The sequence below is a fragment of the Lichenostomus cassidix genome, chromosome 26 (assembly GCF_008360975.1).
Source record: "Lichenostomus cassidix isolate B80296 chromosome 26, HeHo_3.0, whole genome shotgun sequence".
Taxonomy (NCBI): Eukaryota; Metazoa; Chordata; class Aves; order Passeriformes; family Meliphagidae; genus Lichenostomus; species Lichenostomus cassidix.
The window spans coordinates 2141699-2162582 of record NC_139506.1 but is presented as its reverse complement, the minus strand read 5'-3'; the positions used below and the strand labels follow the sequence as shown (position 1 = coordinate 2162582).

Sequence of the window (20884 nt, the reverse complement as noted above, 5' to 3'; positions counted from 1 at the left end):
CTGACTCACTGCCCAGGATCACACAGCACAAGGCACTGGGGCAGCAGCATCATCCCTGACCACAATGGCAGAGTGGGACAATCACCTTTAGCAAAAGAAGCCAGGAAGCAAGATCAAAAAAGGTGGGTCACCCTCACAACACTGTGGGACAAAAACACTTTCAGCCCAAATACTCTGAGGGAATACTTGGCAGCTGGATGGACCTGCCAGCAGCACAACCCCAAATGCAAATCCCCCAGGAGGGTGGATGTGCTCACCACAACCATTCTGAGCCATTGCATTCACAGGAGATTCAGCAGCTGAATCAAAGGAAACTCTCACAGCAAACACATAATTGTCCCTGATGGAAACAGGCCCCAGGGATGGAGGGAACCAAGCAGATGAGGTTCATCAAGAAGCCAGGCCTCATCAACACCACAAATCCCTCATTTTAACCCAACTCAGCCCAGCTGATGCTTAATGCCTTCTCTTCCTCCCACCACACGGCCATGGGGCTGGAAGGACCTGGCAGGATCTTTGCCAGGATCACCCCAGTGCCAGAGTATCCCTTATGCCAACCCAGAAATGGTGTGGAAATGCTGCAATAGTCTCCCTGGAATGTTTTGTGTCCTTCCCTGTGAACCACACCAAACCCTGCCCTTGCCTAAAGCCCCTCATTAGGATGAAGCCAAACCTCCCCAGTGCCTGTGAGGGCTCAGCCCTGCTGTCCTGGGGAGCAGGGGAAGGGGAAAGAGGATTTCCTTCTGGGTTGGAGTTTTCTGTTGCAAGGAGCTCTATAAATAGGTCCTTGCACAACAGCCTGTCTCCACAAGTCAAAACCTTCAGGAAAGCAAAACTCTGTATTTTTCACAAGGTTCACAGCCCCACACCAGTGATAAATTGTTTGGATCCTGCAATTATTTTGGTGGTGTTAATTATTTTGGTGGTGTTAACTGTGATGCCTCCGTGACACTCAGCAGGGTGGGGATCCAGCACTGTAAAAAATTGGGTTTCCCAAATGCCCTGATCTTGCTGGGAGGAGAAATGTTTTTCTGCTCTTTTAGTGTTTCTAGGGAATTTCTAGAGAATGTTACACTGTCCTTCACCCACATGCAAACCCATTCGAGGTCCTGAAGTGCTCTCCCAGCTCCAACCCCTCTTCTGTCACAGAGGTGAGTAGCAGCCTCTCGGGCTGTATTTTCATCTCTCCTTAAGCCAGGATGGATTTTCCCCCAAAAGCAGCTGGGCAGCAGGAGCTCAGCTGCTCCCAGAGTGTGCAGCAGCCACAGCACCTGGGCATAAGGTTATTTTTAATCTGATTCTTAACTGCATCAGAAGCTGGCGATTAAATAAAGCTCTGGACTGTGGGCAGGATGTGCAGGGCGAGTTGAGCTGCCCAGTGCTCAGCGGTGCCTCTCCCAGTGCCATCTGCTGGTCAGTGCCTGGCTGGGCTGGACAGGCTGTGACCTCAGAGCACCCTGCAGGCAGCTGGGATCCTGCAGGACAGCAGCAGGGCTTGGGGAGAAGGGAAATGTGGAGCTGCAGGGGCAGCTTTGCTGGGAAAAGCGGGCAGGAGGGTGGGGAAAAGCAAATGGCAAAGTCAGATACCAGCGTCGCTCCTTTGCTGAGAGATTCTGCCTCACAAGGCCCTTTGCCCTTATGCTGCACCCAGATGGATGTCCTGAGGTGAAAATGCTGCAAAAACACAGGAGCTGGGGACACACAGTTGAATTTAACTTCTCTCTGTGCTGCAAAGATGAAATTGTGTGTGTTTAGGGTGTGAGAGGCTTGTGCTGGACTTCCTAAAACAGCGAATCAGAAGCGCTCCAGCCCTAATTTTTATTTCTTTCTTTTGCTCTGAGCTCTTTTTCTCTTGCTTTCCTTGCCCAAAAATTCCTGGTGGGGACACATTTTTGCTTTACACTCAGCTGGACGCTCAAGAAAAATACCCTACGTCATCCTCTATCCCCATGTCATCCTCAATCCCCTCCTTCTGCTGCTTTTACACAGGTTTAAAAGCATTCAGTTACACCCTTACAAACAGCAGCGCATGGAGGCTTTTGGAAAGCTAAAAAAAACCCTTCAGGACCCACAGAAGTCATGTTGTCTTTTAGCAATTCTGTGTAAGTACACAATTAAGAGCATTTTACAAGTATAAGAAGTGGCTCCCAGGTGTCCAGACCCCACAATGAGACACTGCCCAGACTTTCACAACAGGATTTATTCAGTGCATGCTCTGGGGATGCACAGGACAGTGCAGCAGTGGGAGAATTTGAATAATGGGCTTCAGGTCATCCCCCACCTCATCTGTGAGAAATGAAAGGATGCAGTGACCGGAGAAGGGGTTGTATCTCCATTATCTTCCTTCCACCAGTCTGCAAAGTTTGTCACATATTTAACACACCTGACTGGGAATCCTCAGGTGAAGGGAGGAGGGATGTGGGGTAAGAAAACACAGTGTCCCAGACAATGCCACTGGTCCTGCAACAGGCCCAGGAGCCACCAAGAACTTCCAACAGCATCACTTGAATCTCTGGAGCTCAGATTGTACCAACATACGTGCGGATTTGTTCTCCTTGACCACACACACACAAGTTACACATCAAGAGGAATCTCTATCTAAATTTAAATACATGGAAATTATGCAAGGAATGAAGCCATGCAGGGAAAAACTACATGAAGGAGCTGGTGGCTGCTCTCAGCTCTGAAGGTTTCTCTTCTGTGCATGCACACAGGTGCAAAGCACACGCGTAAAATCAATCCATGGCATTGCAGTAACTGAGGAATGGGACATGTGCCAGAGAGCAGGAGAAAGGCAGGAGGCAAGGGCTGCAGAGTGTGAGGAAGAGAGGGGAGAACAGCTGGGTAGTACTGGCCAGAGCTACACCAGAACCAGGAGGAAACAGAAGTCCTCAAAAAAGCCACTCTTTTTGGACAAGGGAAAGAGATGAAACTTGTCCAAAATTGAGACAGACACATTGGGAGGGAGAAGACCATTTCTGCTGGAAACTCATCCTGACAAACACCAAACCAAGCCAACTACCATGTCTCCTCTACAAACCCCAAACCAACCACCATGTCTTATTACCCCTTGGTTTCCCAGTCACCCTGCTGTCCCCAAGGTCACAGTGCAGCTGGCCCTGCCGGCCACACGGGTTTGGCGGGGTGTGAGCTCAACACTTCAGCCTGGAAATGGAACAGAAGCCAGGAAGAAAAGAGAAGCATCCAAAGTCACCAAACACCCTCCTGCCCTCGGGTCTCAGGAAGGGCACCAAGTTCCCCCAGGGCTGCTGGCTGCCCTTGGCTCGCCAGGGCTGCAGCAGAGAAGGCAGTGTAAGGAGGGAGAGTGTGAATTGTCCAAGGAGTCTCCTGAGCCTACCAGGGCTGTGGAACAACCAGCGCTGACAGAAGCCTTGGTGAGGGGTGCAGGGACAGCTGAGGAAGACCCTTCAGAGCAGAAGGCCCACCAGAGTGGCACTGGGGAGGAGGAAGAGTGAAAGAGCCAAGCAGGTACTGGGAGCTCCATCTGTGGGTGGATCCACATTGGTCTGGTCCGAGTTTGTCTCCAGTTCTTCTGTGTCCAGGGCACCTGCTGAAAGAAGAGAGGAAAACGTGGAATTAGAGGGGAAGATCTGGCAGAAGAGAAACTCCCACTCATGCAGGTGTGCCATGATGTGGCCCAAGGCACTGTGAGGCAGCAGAGCTCTGATCCAGGGAAGCTGTGCGTTAGTGGGAGCAGGCTGTGAACAGGACCATGCTTCAGGGCTGAGACATCCAACCAGCCCCTCAGGGTTAGAGCAAAGAGTGAGGTAAAGGCTTGGTGCCACATACAACAGGAGGATCCGAAGGACCAGTCTGACACTGCTCCTCCCAAGCCCTCTCCATGCTGCTTGGGGATCTCTGAATGTCCAAGTGTCCATGCCAGGACAAACTCCGTGGTTGCCTTACCTGAGAGGGAGGTCTGGAAATGGGGGCTTGGCCCTTTTTTGTCTTTGGAGGATGATGTTAAGCGCAAGAACGTGGGCTCTTCAGGGCTGAGGACCACTGACTTGGAGGGGGTTATGAGCTCAGTTCTATTGAAACCTAACTTGATCTCTGGAACAGCTTGGCTGAGGGATGGAGATGGGCTGGAAAAGGCTGATTTCTCTTTCCCATCCTCTTTGACACCTTTCTTTGTTTCTGGGACTGATCTGGGGCTGAAGGCTGTGCCTATACTTTCTAATAAGGCTGGATCTTCTGTAGTGAAGGAGCTAAGAGGCTCTCCAGTGTCTGCCTCTGGAGATAGTTTATAATCTGGGTCTAATGTAGGCTCAAAGGAAAGAGTGATCTCGGTTGCCTCAGTAGGATCAGGACTTTCTGGTTCTGGCTGTGTGGTTGTGGCAGTTTTCAGTTGTGTCTTTGCTGTTGTGGCAGCTGCTGGTGTTGTAGCAGCAGGTGTTGGCTTAGCTGTAGTAGTGGTAGATGTTGGTGTGGTGGGTGTTGGCTTGGCTGTGTCTGTAGCAGGTTTTGTCTTAACCACAGCTGGGGTGGGTTTTGGTGTGGTGGGTATTGGCTTGGCCATGGTTGTGGTTGGTTTTGGCTTGGCTGTAGTGGTGGTTGTAGTGGGTTTTGGTGTGGTGGGTGTTGGTTTGGTGGTTGTGGTGGCTGTAGTGGGTGTTGGTTTGGTGGTTGTAGTGGGTTTTGGTGTGGTGGGTGTTGGTTGGGTGGTTGTAGTGGGTTTTGGTGTGGTGGGTGTTGGTTTGGTGGTTGTAGTGGGTTTTGGTGTGGTGGGCATTGGTTTGGCTGTAGTGGTGGTTGTGGTGGGGTTTGGTGTGGACGTTGTTGGTTTGATGGTAGTGGGGGTTGTGTTGTGTTTCAGGGGGGTGGGTGTTGTCCTGATGGCAGTGGGGGTTGTTGGCTCAGTGGTAGTGGTGGTTAGGGTGGGTTTTGGTGTGCTGGGTGTTGGCTTGGCCATAGCTGTGGTGGGTTTTGGCTTGGCTGCAGTGCTGGTGGCTGCTGGCACAGAAGGTTTTGGCTTGGCCATGGCTGAGGTGGCTGCTGGTGGTGTGGGTTTTGGCCTGGTTGTTGTTGGCAGTGTGGTGGCAGCTTTGGGCTTGGCTGTGCTGGTGGATGCCTGTGCTGGGGGTCTGGGCTTGGCTGTGGTTGGTAGTGTGGCTGTGGGTGGTGGCTTGGCTGTGGTAGACACTGGTTTTGTGGGTTCTGGTTTGGCTGTGGTGGACACTGATGTGAGCTCAGGTTTTGCTGTGGTGGACACTGGTGTTGTAGGTGCTGTTTTGCCTGTGGTGGTTACTGGTGTGGGTTCTGATTCAGCTGTGCTGTGGACTGGTGTGGGTTCTGGTTCAGCTGTGCTGTGGACTGGTGTGGGTTCTGGTTCAGCTGTGCTGTGGACTGGTGTTGTGGGCTCTGGTTTGCCTGTGGGCTCTGGTTTGCCTGTGGGTTCTGGTTTGCCTGTGGTTGTGGGCTCTGGTTTGGCTGTGGGCTCTGGTTTGGCTGTGGGCTCTGGTTTGGCTGTGGGCTCTGGTGTGGCTGTGGGCTCTGGTGTGGCTGTGGGCTCTGGTGTGGCTGTGGCTGGGGTGGATGGCCTTGCCTTTGTTGTCACAGAGGCCGCAGTGGTCTCTTCTACAACGGGTTCTGGTGAGAGATGAAAAGTGCTGTGGGTTAGGGTTGGCTCGGCTGACCTCAGCAGATCCCTGCACTGAGCAGGACCAGCAGAAGCCAGGCAGGGGCTGAAAGAGCAGCCAACCCCTCTCAGGTCACTCTGGCCATCCCCCACTCTGGGCTTCCCAGCCTGGAGACATCTCATGTCCCTCACACAACCTCCTGCCCACAAGGGGCAAAAAATACTGCCTAATGGGGTACAAGGCCTTCCTTATACTGTGGCAGCTGTCCTGTCTTAGGTCCAGCCCCAGAAGTGCTGCTCTTCAAGAGCTTCCTGACAGCTCCAGGAGGCTTCAGAGCTCAAACCCAGCCCGACAGCCCATCCAGGGCCCTGCATAGCCCTGCTCATGTGGACTCACCACACAGGTTGTTCACACAGACTGTGCCCGTGGGACATGTTGTACACGAGGGTCCTTCCACATATGGTTTTTTGCCTTTCACGTTACCCCTGGAAGCAGAAAATGCCGGGAAAAAGAAGCATGAGGGAAGGGGAAACACCCATCCCAGAGAGGAGGCTGATTCAGCTGGGATATCCCAGCCAAGGCAAAACTCAGGATTAACGTACAAAACAGGTCTTGGTCTCCTGCCACAGCCTGTCAGGGTCATTTACTCACCAGCCTGACCCCAAGGCTGCTATAGCCAGGGCAGACACCTCCCTGCAGCAGATGCCTCACCCCTGTTAGAACAGAGCAGGGGATGGGCATTGGGCCAGGGGGTTCTGTTTCCCTTCTGCTCCAGACCCCAGGAAGGTCTGCAGCCACCAGCCGCTCTTGGTGCCCTCAGCAGCTCCAAGCAAGCAGTGCCAAGGCTGTTCCCAGGGCTGGGAAGGGGCTACCCAGCTCTCCCCCATGTCCAACCCTTCCTGCTGCTGCAAAAGGGCTTCTCCACCCCAGGCGATGGCTGCTGCCACCAGGGAAGAGCAAGGCACAGGGCAGGGAGCTGTTTGTACCCTCAGCCACTGCCACTGCAGCCTTGGGCAGCTCTCAGGGATGAAGGTCCCTCCCTGGGTGTGTGCCAGGAGCTGAACCAGCCGTCAGCAGTCACAATCACAGGCCGGGATCTCCAGACAACCCTTCCTTACGCTGGGACCAACCCAAGATAACAAACACTTTATTTAGAACTGCTTAACTTCTATTTCTGACCGAGTACAAACCCTGCTCTGGCATAAGTACTGAAGCATTTCCAGCACAGAAACCCCACTGAGATGCACCAATCCATGCAGGGCCTGGCACTTACGGGGGATAATAGTTGCAAACAAGCAGGTGCATGTTCTCTGTTTCGATTCCATCGATCTTCTCACAAAAATGTGCCCCGCAGCCGATCTGATGTGTGTTTGACCAGACCACCTAAGGCAAAGACCAGGGGTGGAGGTGAGGGCATTGGCTGAAGGCAACCTGTCCCCTGGCCTTAAAGGCTGCTCCAATGTCCTCCTCATCCCACAGAGTATGCCCCAGATCCCACATCCCCGTGTTGCTTTGGTATTCAGGATCTCCCACCATCTCTGCTCCCACCCAAGCTGTGAAGAAACACTCAGACTTCATCTCTCTGCCTAAGAAAAGCTGGCACTGCGCTCTGCTGAGCAGCCACCCCTCCACCCCAGCAGCTGGTACCTGGGTGTAGTGGCCACACATCTGCCCAGGGACACACGTGGCTGTTGACAAGTTGTAGAATTTCTCCTCCCCATTCCAGTCTTCCACGGCGAATTCTAGTTCCAGGGTTGGGGCCATAGCAAAGAGGTTTTCTCCCCGGCGGCCTCTCTCCTTGTTGTGGTCCCAGATGCATTTCTCTGCATAGGACTGAGCAAGGTCCTCCAGCTCCTTGTCCCAGGTCTGAAAGGAGCTCAGGGTCAGCACACAGAGGGACACTGGGCTCTCCAACAGGAACAAGGCACCCACAAGGACCCCTGTGCTCTCTGGCCACAGTTTCCCCATTCATAGGGAAACTGAGAAAAATTCAAATCCCTTCCTAACACAGTCATCAGGAGAGGGGAGGTCCATGGTCAGTCCCAGCACAAACTAAACCTTGGTTTGTAGAGCTAACAGAAGGGCATCAGCACAACTCTCAAACCTCTCCTGGAACTCATCTGACGCCCTAATGAAGCATCCTCAACTCAGCGTGGAAAATCCATGAAGTCGGGTAGAGAAAGGAAGGAAATGCACCCCAGGTCACACCAGAGGGGATCTGGGGCCATCCCTCCTCACCCAGAGTGGGGGTGGGAGGGGAAGGGGACACAGCTCTCCTGGCAGATGCACAAAGCCTGGGATTGCACACTCCTGGGAAACATCATCTGTTTGCCTGGATCCGAGACACGGCCACCTGGCTGCTGGCCAGGAGCCCCTTCTGCCACCAGCTGAGCCCCCTGGCCACTGGGATGAGCAGGAGAAGAACAAAGAGCAGGAGGAGGAGGAGAAGGTGGAGTGTTTTTCTCGCAGGAATGCATAGGGGGAATCCTACACTGCAGCTGTTTGGACCATCCTTGATGGAGAGAGCAGCTTGGCTGCTGGAAGGCAGCCCTGCAAACAGGGGGTCCTGGGGGGGAACCTTGCTGGACAGAGCCAGGGCTGGATCCAAAAGGTGACAGACAGGAGGGCATGTCACTGTTGGGGTATTGAGGGGATGAGGACAGGCCCTAAGGGACTGGGGGGGAAGGAAACACCTGGCTGGGACACAGCAAGTTGGTTCACATCCCACCATGGCCCCAAGCCATGCTGACAGCAATGGCTGGAGACCCAATTTGGGGAGAACACACCCCTCTCCCTCTGGCACGGAGCTGGGCTCCATAAACAGGGGACTCACACCTGCAGATTTGCCTCATTAATAAAGAAAAGTGGCTTTAGGCTATGGATTCTCCCCCTTCAGCTAAATATTTCCACAGCAACCAGCCCCTTGTCCCAAAATGAAGCACAGGGTGAGCTCAGCCAGGCATGGTGCCATGGCAGCAGGTGAGCCCAGAGACAAAGACAGCCCAAGGAAACATCCCAGGAGGGAGGCGAGGATGGTGTTCTCATGGAAAACCTCTACCAAAAAGTCATCAGGGCTGCTGTGAGCTAAACATTTGCTGTGCTTTGAAATGAAAAAGCCTTTGGCTCCAGACTGTAAGAAGGTCCTGTGTATTTAAGCAGAAGCTGCAGAGGGAGCATCTCAAAGCACAGGGGCTGCAATCAAAGATTCAGCCAGGAGCAGCTCTCACAGGTTTGGAATTGCACTGACTTAAGGACCCTGAGAAGTCGTTTTGATGGTGCTGAGGCATCTGGCTCTGTCCCCTTTTATTCTGCAGTCACTGGTCAACCTCCTCTCCCTGAATTTAACTTTTTGCTTTTTTTAATCATTAAGCTCCCATTTACTAGCCCACAAAGGTTTAACTCATTCTGGGCAACTTTTGGACCAGGCAGGGAAGTCTCTTCCAAGCACTCTGTGACCCAAAGAGGAAAGGACTCTAACTTTCTAGGATAAAAAAATTATCCTTCCCTGTGTCATTGGCAAACAGGGAAGAAAAATCACATGTGGTGCAAGATAAAATTTGATAGCCAACTTTTAATCAAATCAAGAGTCTGAACAAGACAAAAGGCAGCACCAGCACCAAGCTTGTTTTTGCTCCTACTACAGGTTCCCGCTGATTTGGGACCTGACTCGATTTCCACAAGCAAAACAGGGGATCCTGCATCTCCAAGACACCAAGTCATGGTGAGGACTAGGAGCGTGATGAGCCCAAATAACTGAAAGACCTTGACTGACAAGTTGACATTCCCTCCAAGAGATAAAAGTACCTTCACCTGCAAAGGCAAATACAGAGCAGCAGGCAATGTCCCACACAGCAGGATTCCCCCAGCAGCTCCAGCAATGGCCACAGCAAAGTCTCCAGCCCATGGCACCTGCTCAAGACCATCACCTGCCCTTTGTCCCACCACAAGGAGCTCCAGTGGGCACTCAGGGGAGTGAGAGCTGCATCACTCTCAAGAACAGCAGCAGGGGACTCAGGTCACACTTAGGAACTTCCAGAAAAGAATCAAAGACAACTCCAAAGGGAAAGGAAACTCTTCTCCTTAGAGGCACTTTAGGGAATCATTCCATCAACCCCACACAAGAATTGCTCTGCCTCCCCTAAGGAACACCCTGATCCCTCCTCACACTGAGATCGAGTCCTGCACCACACAAACACCCCAACTGCAAGAAAATCCACTTACCATCTTCATCATAGCCCTGGCAGGGGGATCAACCTGGGAGCGATATCTATTGTGTTCATCCAAGATTATCTTCTTTTCTTCATCACTCAGGGACCAGCTCAGCTCCAGCACTGAGAGCACCAGGAGAAGGGGAGGAAGACCTGAGCTCAGCATCGTGCAGGCAGCTTCTGCTCTCAGCAGCCCACGGCTCTGGCAGTCAGATTTAAAGCACCTCCCAAAAGCAAGGAACACCCAACAGCTTGAAGATTGGGGAGGAAATGTATTTATTAGAGTTTTGGAGCCACGCAGAACACACCCATCTCACATATCGGCCTTGATGGAGAGGCAGCAGTGCCAACGAACACGCAGGATCCACTCCCTGGGACAGACCCCATCCCTGAATCCTAATCCCTGGATTGGCACTCTTCATCCAAGCCTCTGCTGCTCCAAACCTCAGCCATCCCCTGAGCCCGCAGTTACGGCTCCTCTCTTCTACCTCCTGTCCCATTTCTCCTAATCTATAACAACAATCCCACAGCAACCAGCAAAGCCTTGTTTTCACTCGGGTCTTCACCCCGTCCCTGGAATGCAGCTGTGTTAGAAACAAAGGCACCAAGACACAATTGCTGAGAGCAGTTTGCAGCACGGGAACTCCCCAGACAGAGTCAGAGCCCTCCTCGGCCAGCCCTGTGTCTGTTTTGGCCGGACAGCATGTGGCAGCTCAGGAACAGTCCTCAGGAATGGGGGGGAAGCAGAGAATTGATGCCCTTTCCCTGAGCCATCAGGAGAAGGGGAAGCAGGAGAAGAAGAACAGGGTACAGAGCTGAAATCGCCCCAAACAGGGGAGCTGGGAGGCTGTGGCTGCCCTCAGGGCTGGCTGGAGGAAGCAGCCCACCGGCTCTGCAGGGACAGGCTGTGCTCGCTCCCCGCAGGCACCTGGAGGGCTCAACATCGGCGCCCCGCAGCCACAGCCGGGCTGGCCGAGCCCCCCGGGCTGCTGCAGCCTCGCTTCCCCATCTGCGATTGTGCAACCGGCCGGCCCTGCTCCAGCAGCTCCGCTGGGATCGCAGCCTGCTCGAGAGGAGCAGCGGGTGGGCAGCAGAGCCGAGTTCATCACACGCTGGGCTCTGTCCTCCCCTCCCCTCCCCACGCAATGGTTTGCCGGTTTGCCTTTTGTTTTGGACCACACGGATCACCTCTCTCACCACAGCAGCTCTCCTACTGCCCCCCACATCTCTTACCTCTGTGTATTACCTTGTCCTTCACTAGCTCTGGGGTCTGCCATACCCTCAAGAGTCCAATAATTCCTTCAAATGGGGTCTGAGGCCAACATCTCACCAGGTATTCAACTCAGCTGGTCACACCAGAGGTTCCCACGTATTGCTAAGGCAAATCTGTCTCATGATGGAGACAACTCAACACATCTGCTGTTGTATCTCTGGAGACCTGGAGGAATATCTAGAAAACATCAGCATGGGCTCCAGCTCCTGCTGGCCAGCTCAGCACGGCCTGGCTTATGAGGAACAAGGCAGTGCTGAGAATCACAGAGCCCCTGAATGGTTTGGGTTGGGAGGAACCTGAAAGCTCATCTCATTCCAGCCTCTCTGCCACGGGCAGGGACAGATTCCACTAGAGCAGGGCAGGTGCTGGTCTCTCTAAATGTGATGTGGAGATGCAGAGCCAAGGTCCACTTAGCCCCTGGCACTATAGCACCCTGGCTAAGCCCTGAAGAGATAATGTGCCAACAAGGATGAAGGAAAACAGGATACACAGAGCTTGTGGGGAAGAGCAAACAGCCCTGGAGGAGTCACCACCAGGGCATGTGGCTCATGGGGAAACGTGAGTAAGAGCTGATGCTTTTGGCAAGTGCAGGGTGGCTGCCAAAGAGGTACAGGGCCATTTCTCAACTCCCAACCTGCTCTGACAGCTCCTTCTGGAGCCAATGTCTGAAGCATCAAGATTAGCAGTGCAAGGTCCAAGCCCCACCCTGGAGCTGAGACACTCGTGTCCAGCCTGCATTAGGTAAGTGTGTGTGGAATGCAGCTTTCCTTCTGCTCCTCGAGGAAGAGCCTGTCCCCACACCCCGGGGAGCAGCAGCCTCTGCAGGGGCACAGGAGCCACACAGCAACACCTGCCAGGGGCTGCTCCAGCCTGGTGCCTCCAGAGAGACCTCACTCTGCAGCATAGAAATGACCAAGCCTGGGTTTATACTGACTCACGTCTCAAGGGTGTCCAGAGGGGCTGGTTGGTGTCTAACAAGGCTCCCGCACTGGTGTGGGAGTAACAGGATCTCTCTCTTTTCCCTACTTGCCCAGATTTATGAGTCCTGGAGGAGTTTATCCTCTGCCACACTATTCATTCATCCATCCATTCTATGATTTAAAAACACTGGGACACACATGCTGACTGGGAACCCCTGTGAGCTGGGCAGGGTGGGAGTGGGAGATTGTCCAAACCAGCACAGACAGTGCCAAAGGGGAGCTGAGGGGAGGGAGACCACGGTGGGACATCCCCTCTGTGACTCCTCCAATAGTGTCTGTCACTGTCATACCTCAATAGCTGCAGGAACAGCCCTGTTCCCCCCCAGTCCAGCCACAGCTGATCACCTGGAGCCACCAGGCTCTCCAAGAAGTCCCAACTTCCTGCAGCCTTTCCAAGGATCTGTTAAGCTGGAGCTCTAGAAGAGGAAAAAGATCAGGGCTCAATTGCAGCTCTTTGGCCAAGGTATCAAAACATCCCTTTGGCCATCCCAGTTTTGCCATTGTGGCCTCATTTCCAGGCTTCCCATCGTGACTGCTCTCCCACACCACTATGCTCTGGCAGCTGAAGACAGGAGCTGCTCTGGAGGTTGTGCTGCAGACTAGGATTTGGCAGATTTGGCCAAAATCAACTCCTTACCACCAGGAAAAATGCCCTCCTGTTTTAGTTTTGCAGCTGGTTGCAATGGCATGGAAGCACAACACCTTCTTTTAGCAAAAGCAGCCAGAAAGCAAGATCAAAAAAGGTGGGTTCCCCTCACAACACTGGGACAAAAACACTTTCAGCCCAAACACTCTGAGGGAATACTTGGCAGCTGGATGGACCTGCCAGCAGCACAATCCCAAATGCAAATCCCCCAGGAGGGTGGATGTGCTCACCACAACCTTCCTGACCCACTGCATTCACAGGAGATTCAGCAGCTGAATCAAAGGAAACTCTCACAGCAAACACATCCCTGTCCCTGATGGAAATATGTCCCAGGGATGGAGGGAACCAAGCAGATGAGGTTCATCAAGAAGCCAGGCCTCATCAACACCACAAATCCCTCATTTTAACCCAAGTCAGCCCAGCTGATGCTTAATGCCTTCTCTTCCTCCCACCACACATGGCCATGGGGCTGGAAGGACCTGGCAGGATCTTTGCCAGGATCACCCCAATGCCAGAGTATCCCTTATGCCAACCCAGAAATGGTGTGGAAATGCTGCAAAAGTCTCCCTGGAATGTTTTGTGTGCTTCCCTGTGCACCACACCAAACCCTGCCCTTGCCTAAAGTCCCTCATTAGCATGAAGCCAAACTTCCCCAGTGCTGTGAGGGCTCAGCCCTGCTGTCCCGGGGAGCAGGGGAAGAGGAAAGAGGATTTCCTTCTGGGTTGGAGTTTTCTGTTGCAAAGAGCTTTATAAATAGATCTTTGCACAACAGCCTGTCTCCACAAGTCAAAACCTTCAGGAAAGCAAAACTCGGTATTTTTCACAAGGTTCACAGCCCCACACCAGTGATAAAGTGTTTAAATCCTGCAATTATTTTGGTGGTGTTAATTAAAGCACTATTTTGCCTCCATGACACTCAGCAAGGTGGGGATCCAGCACTGCAAAAAAATCAGGGGTTTGCGCAAGTGCCCTGATCTTGCTGGGAGGAGAAATGTTTTTCTGCTCTTTGTAGTGTTTCTAGGGAATTTCTAGAGAATGTTACACTGTCCTTCACCCACATGCAAACCCATTCGAGGTCCTGAAGTGCTCTCCCAGCTCCAACCCCTCTTCTGTCACAGAGGTGAGTAGCAGCCTCTTGGGCTGTATTTTCATCATCTCTCCTTAAGCCAAGATGGATTTTCCCCCAAAAGCAGCTGGGCAGCAGGAGCTCAGCTGCTCCCAGAGCATGCAGCAGCCACAGCACCTGGGCACAAGGTTATTTTTAATCTGATTCTTAACTGCATCAGAAGCTGGCGATTAAATAAAGCTCTGGACTGTGGGCAGGATGTGCAGGGCGAGTTGAGCTGCCCAGTGCTCAGCGGTGCCTCTCCCAGTGCCATCTGCTGGTCAGTGCCTGGCTGGGCTGGACAGGCTGTGACCTCAGAGCACCCTGCAGGCAGCTGGGATCCTGCAGGACAGCTGCTGCTGCTGGGCAGCAGAGCCACAGTGACCTCTAACAGGATCACTTGAATCTCTGGAGCTCAGATTGTACCAACACACGTGCGGATTTGTTCTCCTTGACCACACATACACAAGTTATGTGTCAAGCAGGATCTGTATTTAAATTCAAATACACTGAGATTATGCAAAGAATGAAGCCATGCAGGGAAAAGCTACATGAAGGAGCTGGTGGCTGCTCTCAGCTCTGAAGGTTTCTCTTCTGTGCATGCACACAGGTGCAAAACACACACATAAAATCAATCCATGGCATTGCAGTAATTGAGGAATGGGACATGTGCCAGAGAGCAGGAGAAAGGCAGGAGGCAAGGGCTGCAGAGTGTGAGGAAGAGAGGGGAGAACAGCTGGGTAGTACTGACCAGAGCTACACCAGAACCAGGAGGAAAAAGAAATCCTCAAAAAAGCCACTCTTTTTACAAGAAAGGAGATAAAATGTGTGCAAAATTGAGGCAAACACATTGGGAGGGAAAAGAACAATTCTTCTGGAAACTCATCCTGACAAACACCAAACCAAGCCAACTACCATGCCTCATCTACAAACCCCAAACCAACCACTATGTCTCTGTCCCGGGTTAATGATAAGACTCTCTCTCCTCCGAGAGCGAAGGGCCCCGACACCCCCTCCCCCACCCACAACAGAACCTCTTAGATGGAAGTGAAGAAAAAACTATTTATTTAACAAAACCACGCAGAGTGCCCTACAAGGCACAGGGGAAAGGGAAAAAACACAAGGTGAAAGGCAGTTATTCAACCTGATTAAAAAGTCCTTTTCTCAGACGCAGTCCCTCTCCTCCTCGCCCCCCACCCGGGGCCGGGTGGAGCTCCCTGGAGAGCTCTGCTGTCCTCTGGCCCTCCTAGGTCTCCGGGTGGCAAAGCAGATCGAAGAGAAGGGGTCCAAACGAGGAAAAAAGAAGAAGAATGGAAAAAACGGGAACAGAGCTCACTCCGACCCCCGTCCAGCACGCAGTCTCTGCCGGGCGACGAATCCTCCCCCGGAGCGAGGCTTGGAGAAAATGTTTTCAAAACAACCCGCGTTTCTCTCTGCGGCTGGGTGCAGTTAAAGAGACAGGACCACACATTTTTTCTTTCTTGGGCATATAAGCCAACGATAGGGGATAAAGGATTATCATATCATCAATCCAAGACAGTTTCATTTCCCCTTGGTTTCCCAGTCACCCTGCTGTCCCCAGGGTCACAGTGCAGCTGGCCCTGCCGGCCACACGGGTTTGGCGGGGTGTGAGCTCAACACTTCAGCCTGGAAATGGAACAGAAGCCAGGAAGAAAGGAGAAGCATCCAAAGTCACCAAACACCCTTCTGCCCTCGGGTCTCCTCAGGAAGGGCACCAAGTTCCCCCAGGGCTGCTGGCTGCCCTTGGCTCGCCAGGGCTGCAGCAGAGAAGGCAGTGTAAGGAGGGAGAGTGTGAATTGTCCAAGGAGTCTCCTGAGCCTACCAGGGCTGTGGAACAACCAGTGCTGACAGAAGCCTTGGTGAGGGGTGCAGGGACAGCTGAGGAAGACCCTTCAGAGAAGAAGGCCCACCAGAGTGGCACTGGGGAGGAGAAAGAGTGAAAGAGCCAAGCAGGTACTGGGAGCTCCATCTGTGGGTCCATCCACACTTGTCCCGTTCCTGTTCCCGTTCCCATTCCCGTTTCCATCCCCGTTCCCATTCCCGTTCCTGTTCATGTTTTCTGTGTACAGGGCAGATACCAAAAGAAAAGAAGAAAACATGAAGTTAGAGAAGATCCTCTTTAGTGAAGGAAATAACAGCCTCTCCAGTGCCTGCCTCTACCTCTGGAGATAGTTTATTATCTGGGTTTAACATGGGCTCATGATCCCCAGGGCCTCAGTAGGATCTGGTCTTTCTGGTTCTGGCTTTGTGGTTGTGGCAATTTTCAGTTGTGCCTCCGCTGTTGTGGCAGGGGCTGATGTAGCAGCAAGTGGTGGCTTGGCCATAGCTCTGGTGGGTTTTGGTGTGGTGGGTTTTGGCCTGGCTTGGGTTGTTGTTGTGATGGGTGAGAGTGCTAGGGGTTTGGGCTTGGTTGTTTTTGGGAGTGTGGCTGTGGATGGTGGCTTGGCTGTGGTTCTAAGTGTGTTTTTGGATGGTGGCTTGGCTGTGGTTATGGTGGGCTCTGATGCTGTGGTTTGGCTCTGGTGTGTATTGGTACTGTGGGTTCTGCTCTGGCTGTGGCTGTGAGTTTGCCAGGGCTGAGGTTGAGGTGTATGAAAGAGATGGAGAGATGAAAAGTGCTGTGGGTTAGGGTTGGCTCAGCTGACCTCAGCAGATCCCTGCACTGAGCAGGACCAGCAGAAGCCAGGCAGGGGCTGAAAGAGCAGCCAACCCCTCTCAGGTCACTCTGGCCATCCCCCACTCTGGGCTTCCCAGCCTGGAGACATCTCATGTCCCTCACACAACCTCCTGCCCACAAGGGGCAAAAAATACTGCCTAATGGGGTACAAGGCCTTCCTTATACTGTGGCAGCTGTCCTGTCTTAGGTCCAGCCCTGGAACTGCTGCTTTTCAAGGGCTTCCTGTCAGCTCCAGGAGGCTTCAGAGCTCAGACCCAGCCTGGGGTCTCAGTCCTGACAGCCCATCCAGGGCCATGCATGGCTCCTCTCACTCACCACACAGCTTGTCCTCACAGACTGTGGGACACGATGAACACGAGGGTCCTTCCACATATGGTTTTTTGCCTTTCATGTTACCCCTGGAAGCAGAAAATGCCGGGAAAAAGAAGCATGAAGGAAGGGGAAACACCCATCCCAGAGAGGAGGCTGATTCAGCTGGGATATCCCAGCCAAGGCAAAACTCAGGATTAATGTAGAAAACAGGTCTTGGTCTCCTGCCACAGCCTGTCAGGGTCATTTACTCACCAGCCTGACCCCAAGGCTGCTAAAGCCAGGGCAGACACCTCCCTGCAGCAGATCCCTCACCCCTGTTAGAACAGAGCAGGGGATGGGCATTGGGGCCTGCAACTTACGTGGGGTAATAGCTGCAAACAAGCAGGTGCTTCTCTGTTTTGATTCCATCGATCTTCTCACAAAAATGTGCCCCGCAGCCAATGCGACTTGTTTTTGCCCAGACCACCTAAGGCAAAGACCAGGGGTGGAGGTGAGGGCACTGCGTGAAGGCAACCTGTTCCCTGGCCTTAAAGGCTACTCCAGTGTCCTCCTCATCCCACAGACTATGCCTCACATCCCACATCCCCATGTTGCTTTGGTATTCAGGATCTTGCCCCTTGCCCCTATCCGAACCACCTTCCCAAGGTTATATATTCCAGTGCCAGAGCTCTCCTACCATATAGTCTACCCAGGCAGAGCATCATTATCTCTGCTTTGGTCTTGGAACCATCCATGCATCCACCACCACCATCTCTTCTCCTCCTTGCTCCCACCCAAGCTGTGAAGAAACACTCAGACCTCATCCTGCTACCCAAGAGAAGCTGGCACTGAGCTCTGCTGAGCAGCCAAAAAAAAAGGCTGCAGAGCTTGTCTCAAAAAAGGTCTTCTCCAAAAGGCTGCTCATGGCTGACACCATGCCCAGGGTTCCCTCTATCATTGTGAGTCCCACCTGGCTTCCTGTCCTTTTGGGAGGAGCTGTGGCAGTGGTACAGCTCCTGTCCCAACAGCCCCTCCACCCCAGCAGCTGGTACCTGGGTGTAGCGGCTACACATCTGTCTGCGGTCACACATAAATGTTGCCAAGTTGTAGAATTTCCTCTCCTCATTCCATTTTTCAATGGCAAATTTTACATCCTGGGTTGAATCCACAGCGATAATGTTTATCCCATTCCAGTCCCCATTGCGGCCCCAGATGCACTTCTCTGCAAAGGCTTGAGCTTTGATCTCCAGGTCTGTGTCCCAGCTCTGAAAGGAACTCAGGGTCAGCAACAGGAGAGCCTGTTTGGCTCTCCAACAGGAACAAGGCACTTACCAAGGACCCCTGTGCTCTCTGGCCACAGTTTCCCCATTCACGAGGAAAATTCAAATCCCTACCCAACAGAGTCATCAGGAGAGGGGAACTCCATGGTCAGTCCCAGCACAAACTAAACCTTGGTTTATAGGGCAAACAGGAGAAGGTCAGGGCATCAGCACAACTCTCACAACCTCTCCTGGAGCTCATTTAATGCCATCATGGAGCGTCCTCAACTCAGTGTAGAGAAACCATCACAGTGCTGAGGGTTCTTGCTCTGCACCCTTTGAGTCTGTAGTGACTGGTCAGGCCTCCTCTCCCTGAATTTAGCCTTTGGCTTCATATGGTTGTTAAGCTCCCATTTACCAGCCCACGAAGGCTTTACTCAGCCTGGTCAACTTTTGGGCCAGGCAGGGAGGGGTCCTCCAAGCACACTGTGACCCATAGAGGTCTTCCAACTTTCCAGGATAAACAGTTGTCCTTCTCCTCCCCATGAATTGTAAACAGGGAGGAAAAAATCACATGTGGTGCAAGATAAAATTTCATAGCCAAGTTCTAATCAAATCAAGAGTCTGAACAAGACAAAAGGCACCACCAGCTCTAGAAGTCAATTTTGCTCCCACTGCAGCTACATGTGATTAGGGACTTGACTCGATTTCCCCAAGCAAAACAGGGGATCCCTCACCTCCAGGACAGCCCTGCACGAGGCATGGGGAGGAGTAGGAGCGTGATGAGCCCAATAACTCATATAACTGAAATAACTGAAAGACTGACTGACATGTCTGAATGACATCTGTTTTTGATGCAAATACAGAGCAGCAGGCAATGTCCCACACAGCAGGATTCCCCCAGCAGCTCCAGCAATGGCCACAGCAAAGTCTCCAGCCCATGGCACCTGCTCAAGGCCATCACCTGCCCTTTGTCCCACCACAAGGAGCTCCAGTGGGCACTCAGGGGAGTGAGAGCTGCATCACTCTCAAGAACAGCAGCAGGGGACTCAGGTCACACTTAGGAACTTCCAGAAAAGAATCAAAGACAACTCCAAAGGGAAAGGAAACTCTTTTCTTCACAGGCAGTTTAGGGAACTCCCCCATTGACACCTACTTGTAACCTCACATGAGAATTGCTCTGCCTCCCCTAAGGAACACCCTGATCCCTCCTCACACTGAGATCGAGTCCTGCACCACACAAACACCCCAACATTGCCCTGCAAGAAAATCTGCTTACCATCCTCATCATAGCCCTGGCAGGGGGATCAACCTGGGAGCGATATCTATTATGCTCATCCAAGATTATCTTCTTTTCTTCATCACTCAGGGACCAGCTCAGCTCCAGCACTGAGAGCACCAGGAGAAGGGGAGGAAGACCTGAGCTCAGCATTGTGCAGGCAGCTTCTGCTCTCAGCAGCCCACGGCTCTGGCAGTCAGATTTAAAGCACCTCCCAAGAGCCAGGAACACCCAACAGCTTGAAGATTGGGGAGGAAATGTATTTGTTAGAGTTTTGGAGCCCCATGGGACACACTCGTGCCACATACCGGCCTTGATGGAGAGGCTGTGCTGGGGCTGGTGCCAACAAACATGCATGGTCACTCCCTGTGCCTGAATCCTAGCCCTTGGATTGGCACTCTTCATCCAAGCCTCTGCTGCTCCAAACCTCAGCCACCCCCTGAGCCCTCAGTTATGGGTTCTCTCTTCTACCTCCTGTCCTTTTTCAAAAATCACAGAATCCCAGAACAGCTGGGGTTGGAAGGGCCCTCTTGAGATCCTCCAGTCCAACCCCCTTGCCAAGGCAACATCACCTGGAGCAGGTGACTCAAGAACACATCCTGGTGGGTTTGGAATGTGTCCAGACAGGGAGACTCCACAACTCTCTGGACAGCTGTTCCAGTGCTCTCCCACCCTCCAGAGAAAGAAGCTCTTCGTCATATTGAGGTGGAACTTCTTGTGTTTGAGTTTATGGCCATTGCTCCTTGTCCTATTGCTGGACAGCACGAAAGGAGTCTGACACCATCCTCTGACCCACCCTGGAGATATTTATATGGATTGATGGGACTCCATCTCAATCTTCTCCAGAATAACCAGGCCCAGCTCCTGCAATCTCTCCTGATCAGAGAGATGCTCCAGTCCCTTAATCTTTATAGCCTCCACCAGACCTTCTCCAGTAATTCCCATCTTCCTTGGAGACCAGAATTGAACACAGATACCCACTTGTACCAAAAAGTTATTTTCAGTGATCTGCAAAACTTCCTGGACTGTCTGTGCTGGGCTGTGTTGTCTCTCCAACAAATATCAGGGTGGTTGAAGTTCCCCAGGAGAAGCAGGGCTTGTGACCATGAGGCTAATTCCAGATATCCATAGAGAACCTCACCAACTTCCCCCTCCTCACAGTTGCCCGGTAGTAAACACCCACCACAGTGTCACCCATACTTCCCCCCAATCTGTAACAATAATCCCCCATCAAATGACAAGGCCTTGTTCTCACACAGGTCCTCCCTATCCCTGAATGCAACTGTGTTAGAAACAAAGGCACCGAGATACAACTGCTGAGAGCAGTTTGCAGCATGGGAACTCCCCAGACAGAGTCAGAGCCCTCCTCGGCCAGCCCTGTGTTTGTGTTGGGGGACAGCATGTGGCAGCTCAGGAACAGCCCCCCAGGAATGGGGGGGAAGCAGAGGGTTGATGCCCTTTCCCTGAGCCATCAGGAGAAGGGGGAGCAGGAGAGGAAGAACAGGGTACAGAGCTGAAATCGCCCTAAACAGGGGAGCTGCGAGG

General features: G+C 52.7%; 2 protein-coding genes across 2 annotated transcripts; both read right to left on the bottom strand.

The window, feature by feature from the left end:
• Positions 1–2182: 2182 nt before the first annotated feature.
• LOC146426916 (uncharacterized) lies at positions 2183–11299 on the bottom strand. Its single transcript, XM_085082757.1, has 7 exons — positions 11042–11299; positions 9822–10059; positions 7248–7466; positions 6874–6983; positions 5997–6085; positions 3928–5610; positions 2183–3571 (listed from the first exon to the last, which is right to left on the bottom strand). The coding sequence occupies exons 1-7, from the start codon at positions 11083–11085 to the stop codon at positions 3429–3431; spliced, it is 2526 nt and encodes an 841-aa protein (XP_084938883.1). The 5' UTR covers positions 11086–11299; the 3' UTR covers positions 2183–3428.
• Positions 11300–16205: 4906 nt separating this feature from the next.
• On the bottom strand, positions 16206–20507 carry PI16 (peptidase inhibitor 16). Its single transcript, XM_085082765.1, has 4 exons — positions 19340–20507; positions 17854–18066; positions 17182–17288; positions 16206–16908 (listed from the first exon to the last, which is right to left on the bottom strand). Exons 1-4 carry the CDS (start codon positions 19742–19744, stop codon positions 16818–16820), a joined length of 816 nt encoding a protein of 271 aa, XP_084938891.1. The 5' UTR covers positions 19745–20507; the 3' UTR covers positions 16206–16817.
• Positions 20508–20884: the final 377 nt, after the last annotated feature.

Excerpts from the sequence above, each read along its gene's own strand:
- LOC146426916 (XM_085082757.1), bottom strand. The coding sequence starts at position 11,085 with ATGGCAGACCCCAGAGCTAGTGAAGGACAAGGTAATACACAGAG. Across the intron at positions 7,467-9,821 it reads CCAGGGCTATGATGAAGATG|ACCTGGGACAAGGAGCTGGA; the intron begins GTAAGTGGATTT and ends AGCTCCTTTCAG. Across the intron at positions 5,611-5,996 it reads CTGTGTGAACAACCTGTGTG|AACCCGTTGTAGAAGAGACC; the intron begins GTGAGTCCACAT and ends ATCTCTCACCAG.
- PI16 (XM_085082765.1), bottom strand. The coding sequence starts at position 19,744 with ATGAAGAGTGCCAATCCAAGGGCTAGGATTCAGGCACAGGGAGTGACC. Across the intron at positions 17,289-17,853 it reads TGTGTAGCCGCTACACCCAG|GTGGTCTGGGCAAAAACAAG; the intron begins GTACCAGCTGCT and ends TCTTTGCCTTAG. Across the intron at positions 16,909-17,181 it reads GTTTGCAGCTATTACCCCAC|GGGTAACATGAAAGGCAAAA; the intron begins GTAAGTTGCAGG and ends TTCTGCTTCCAG.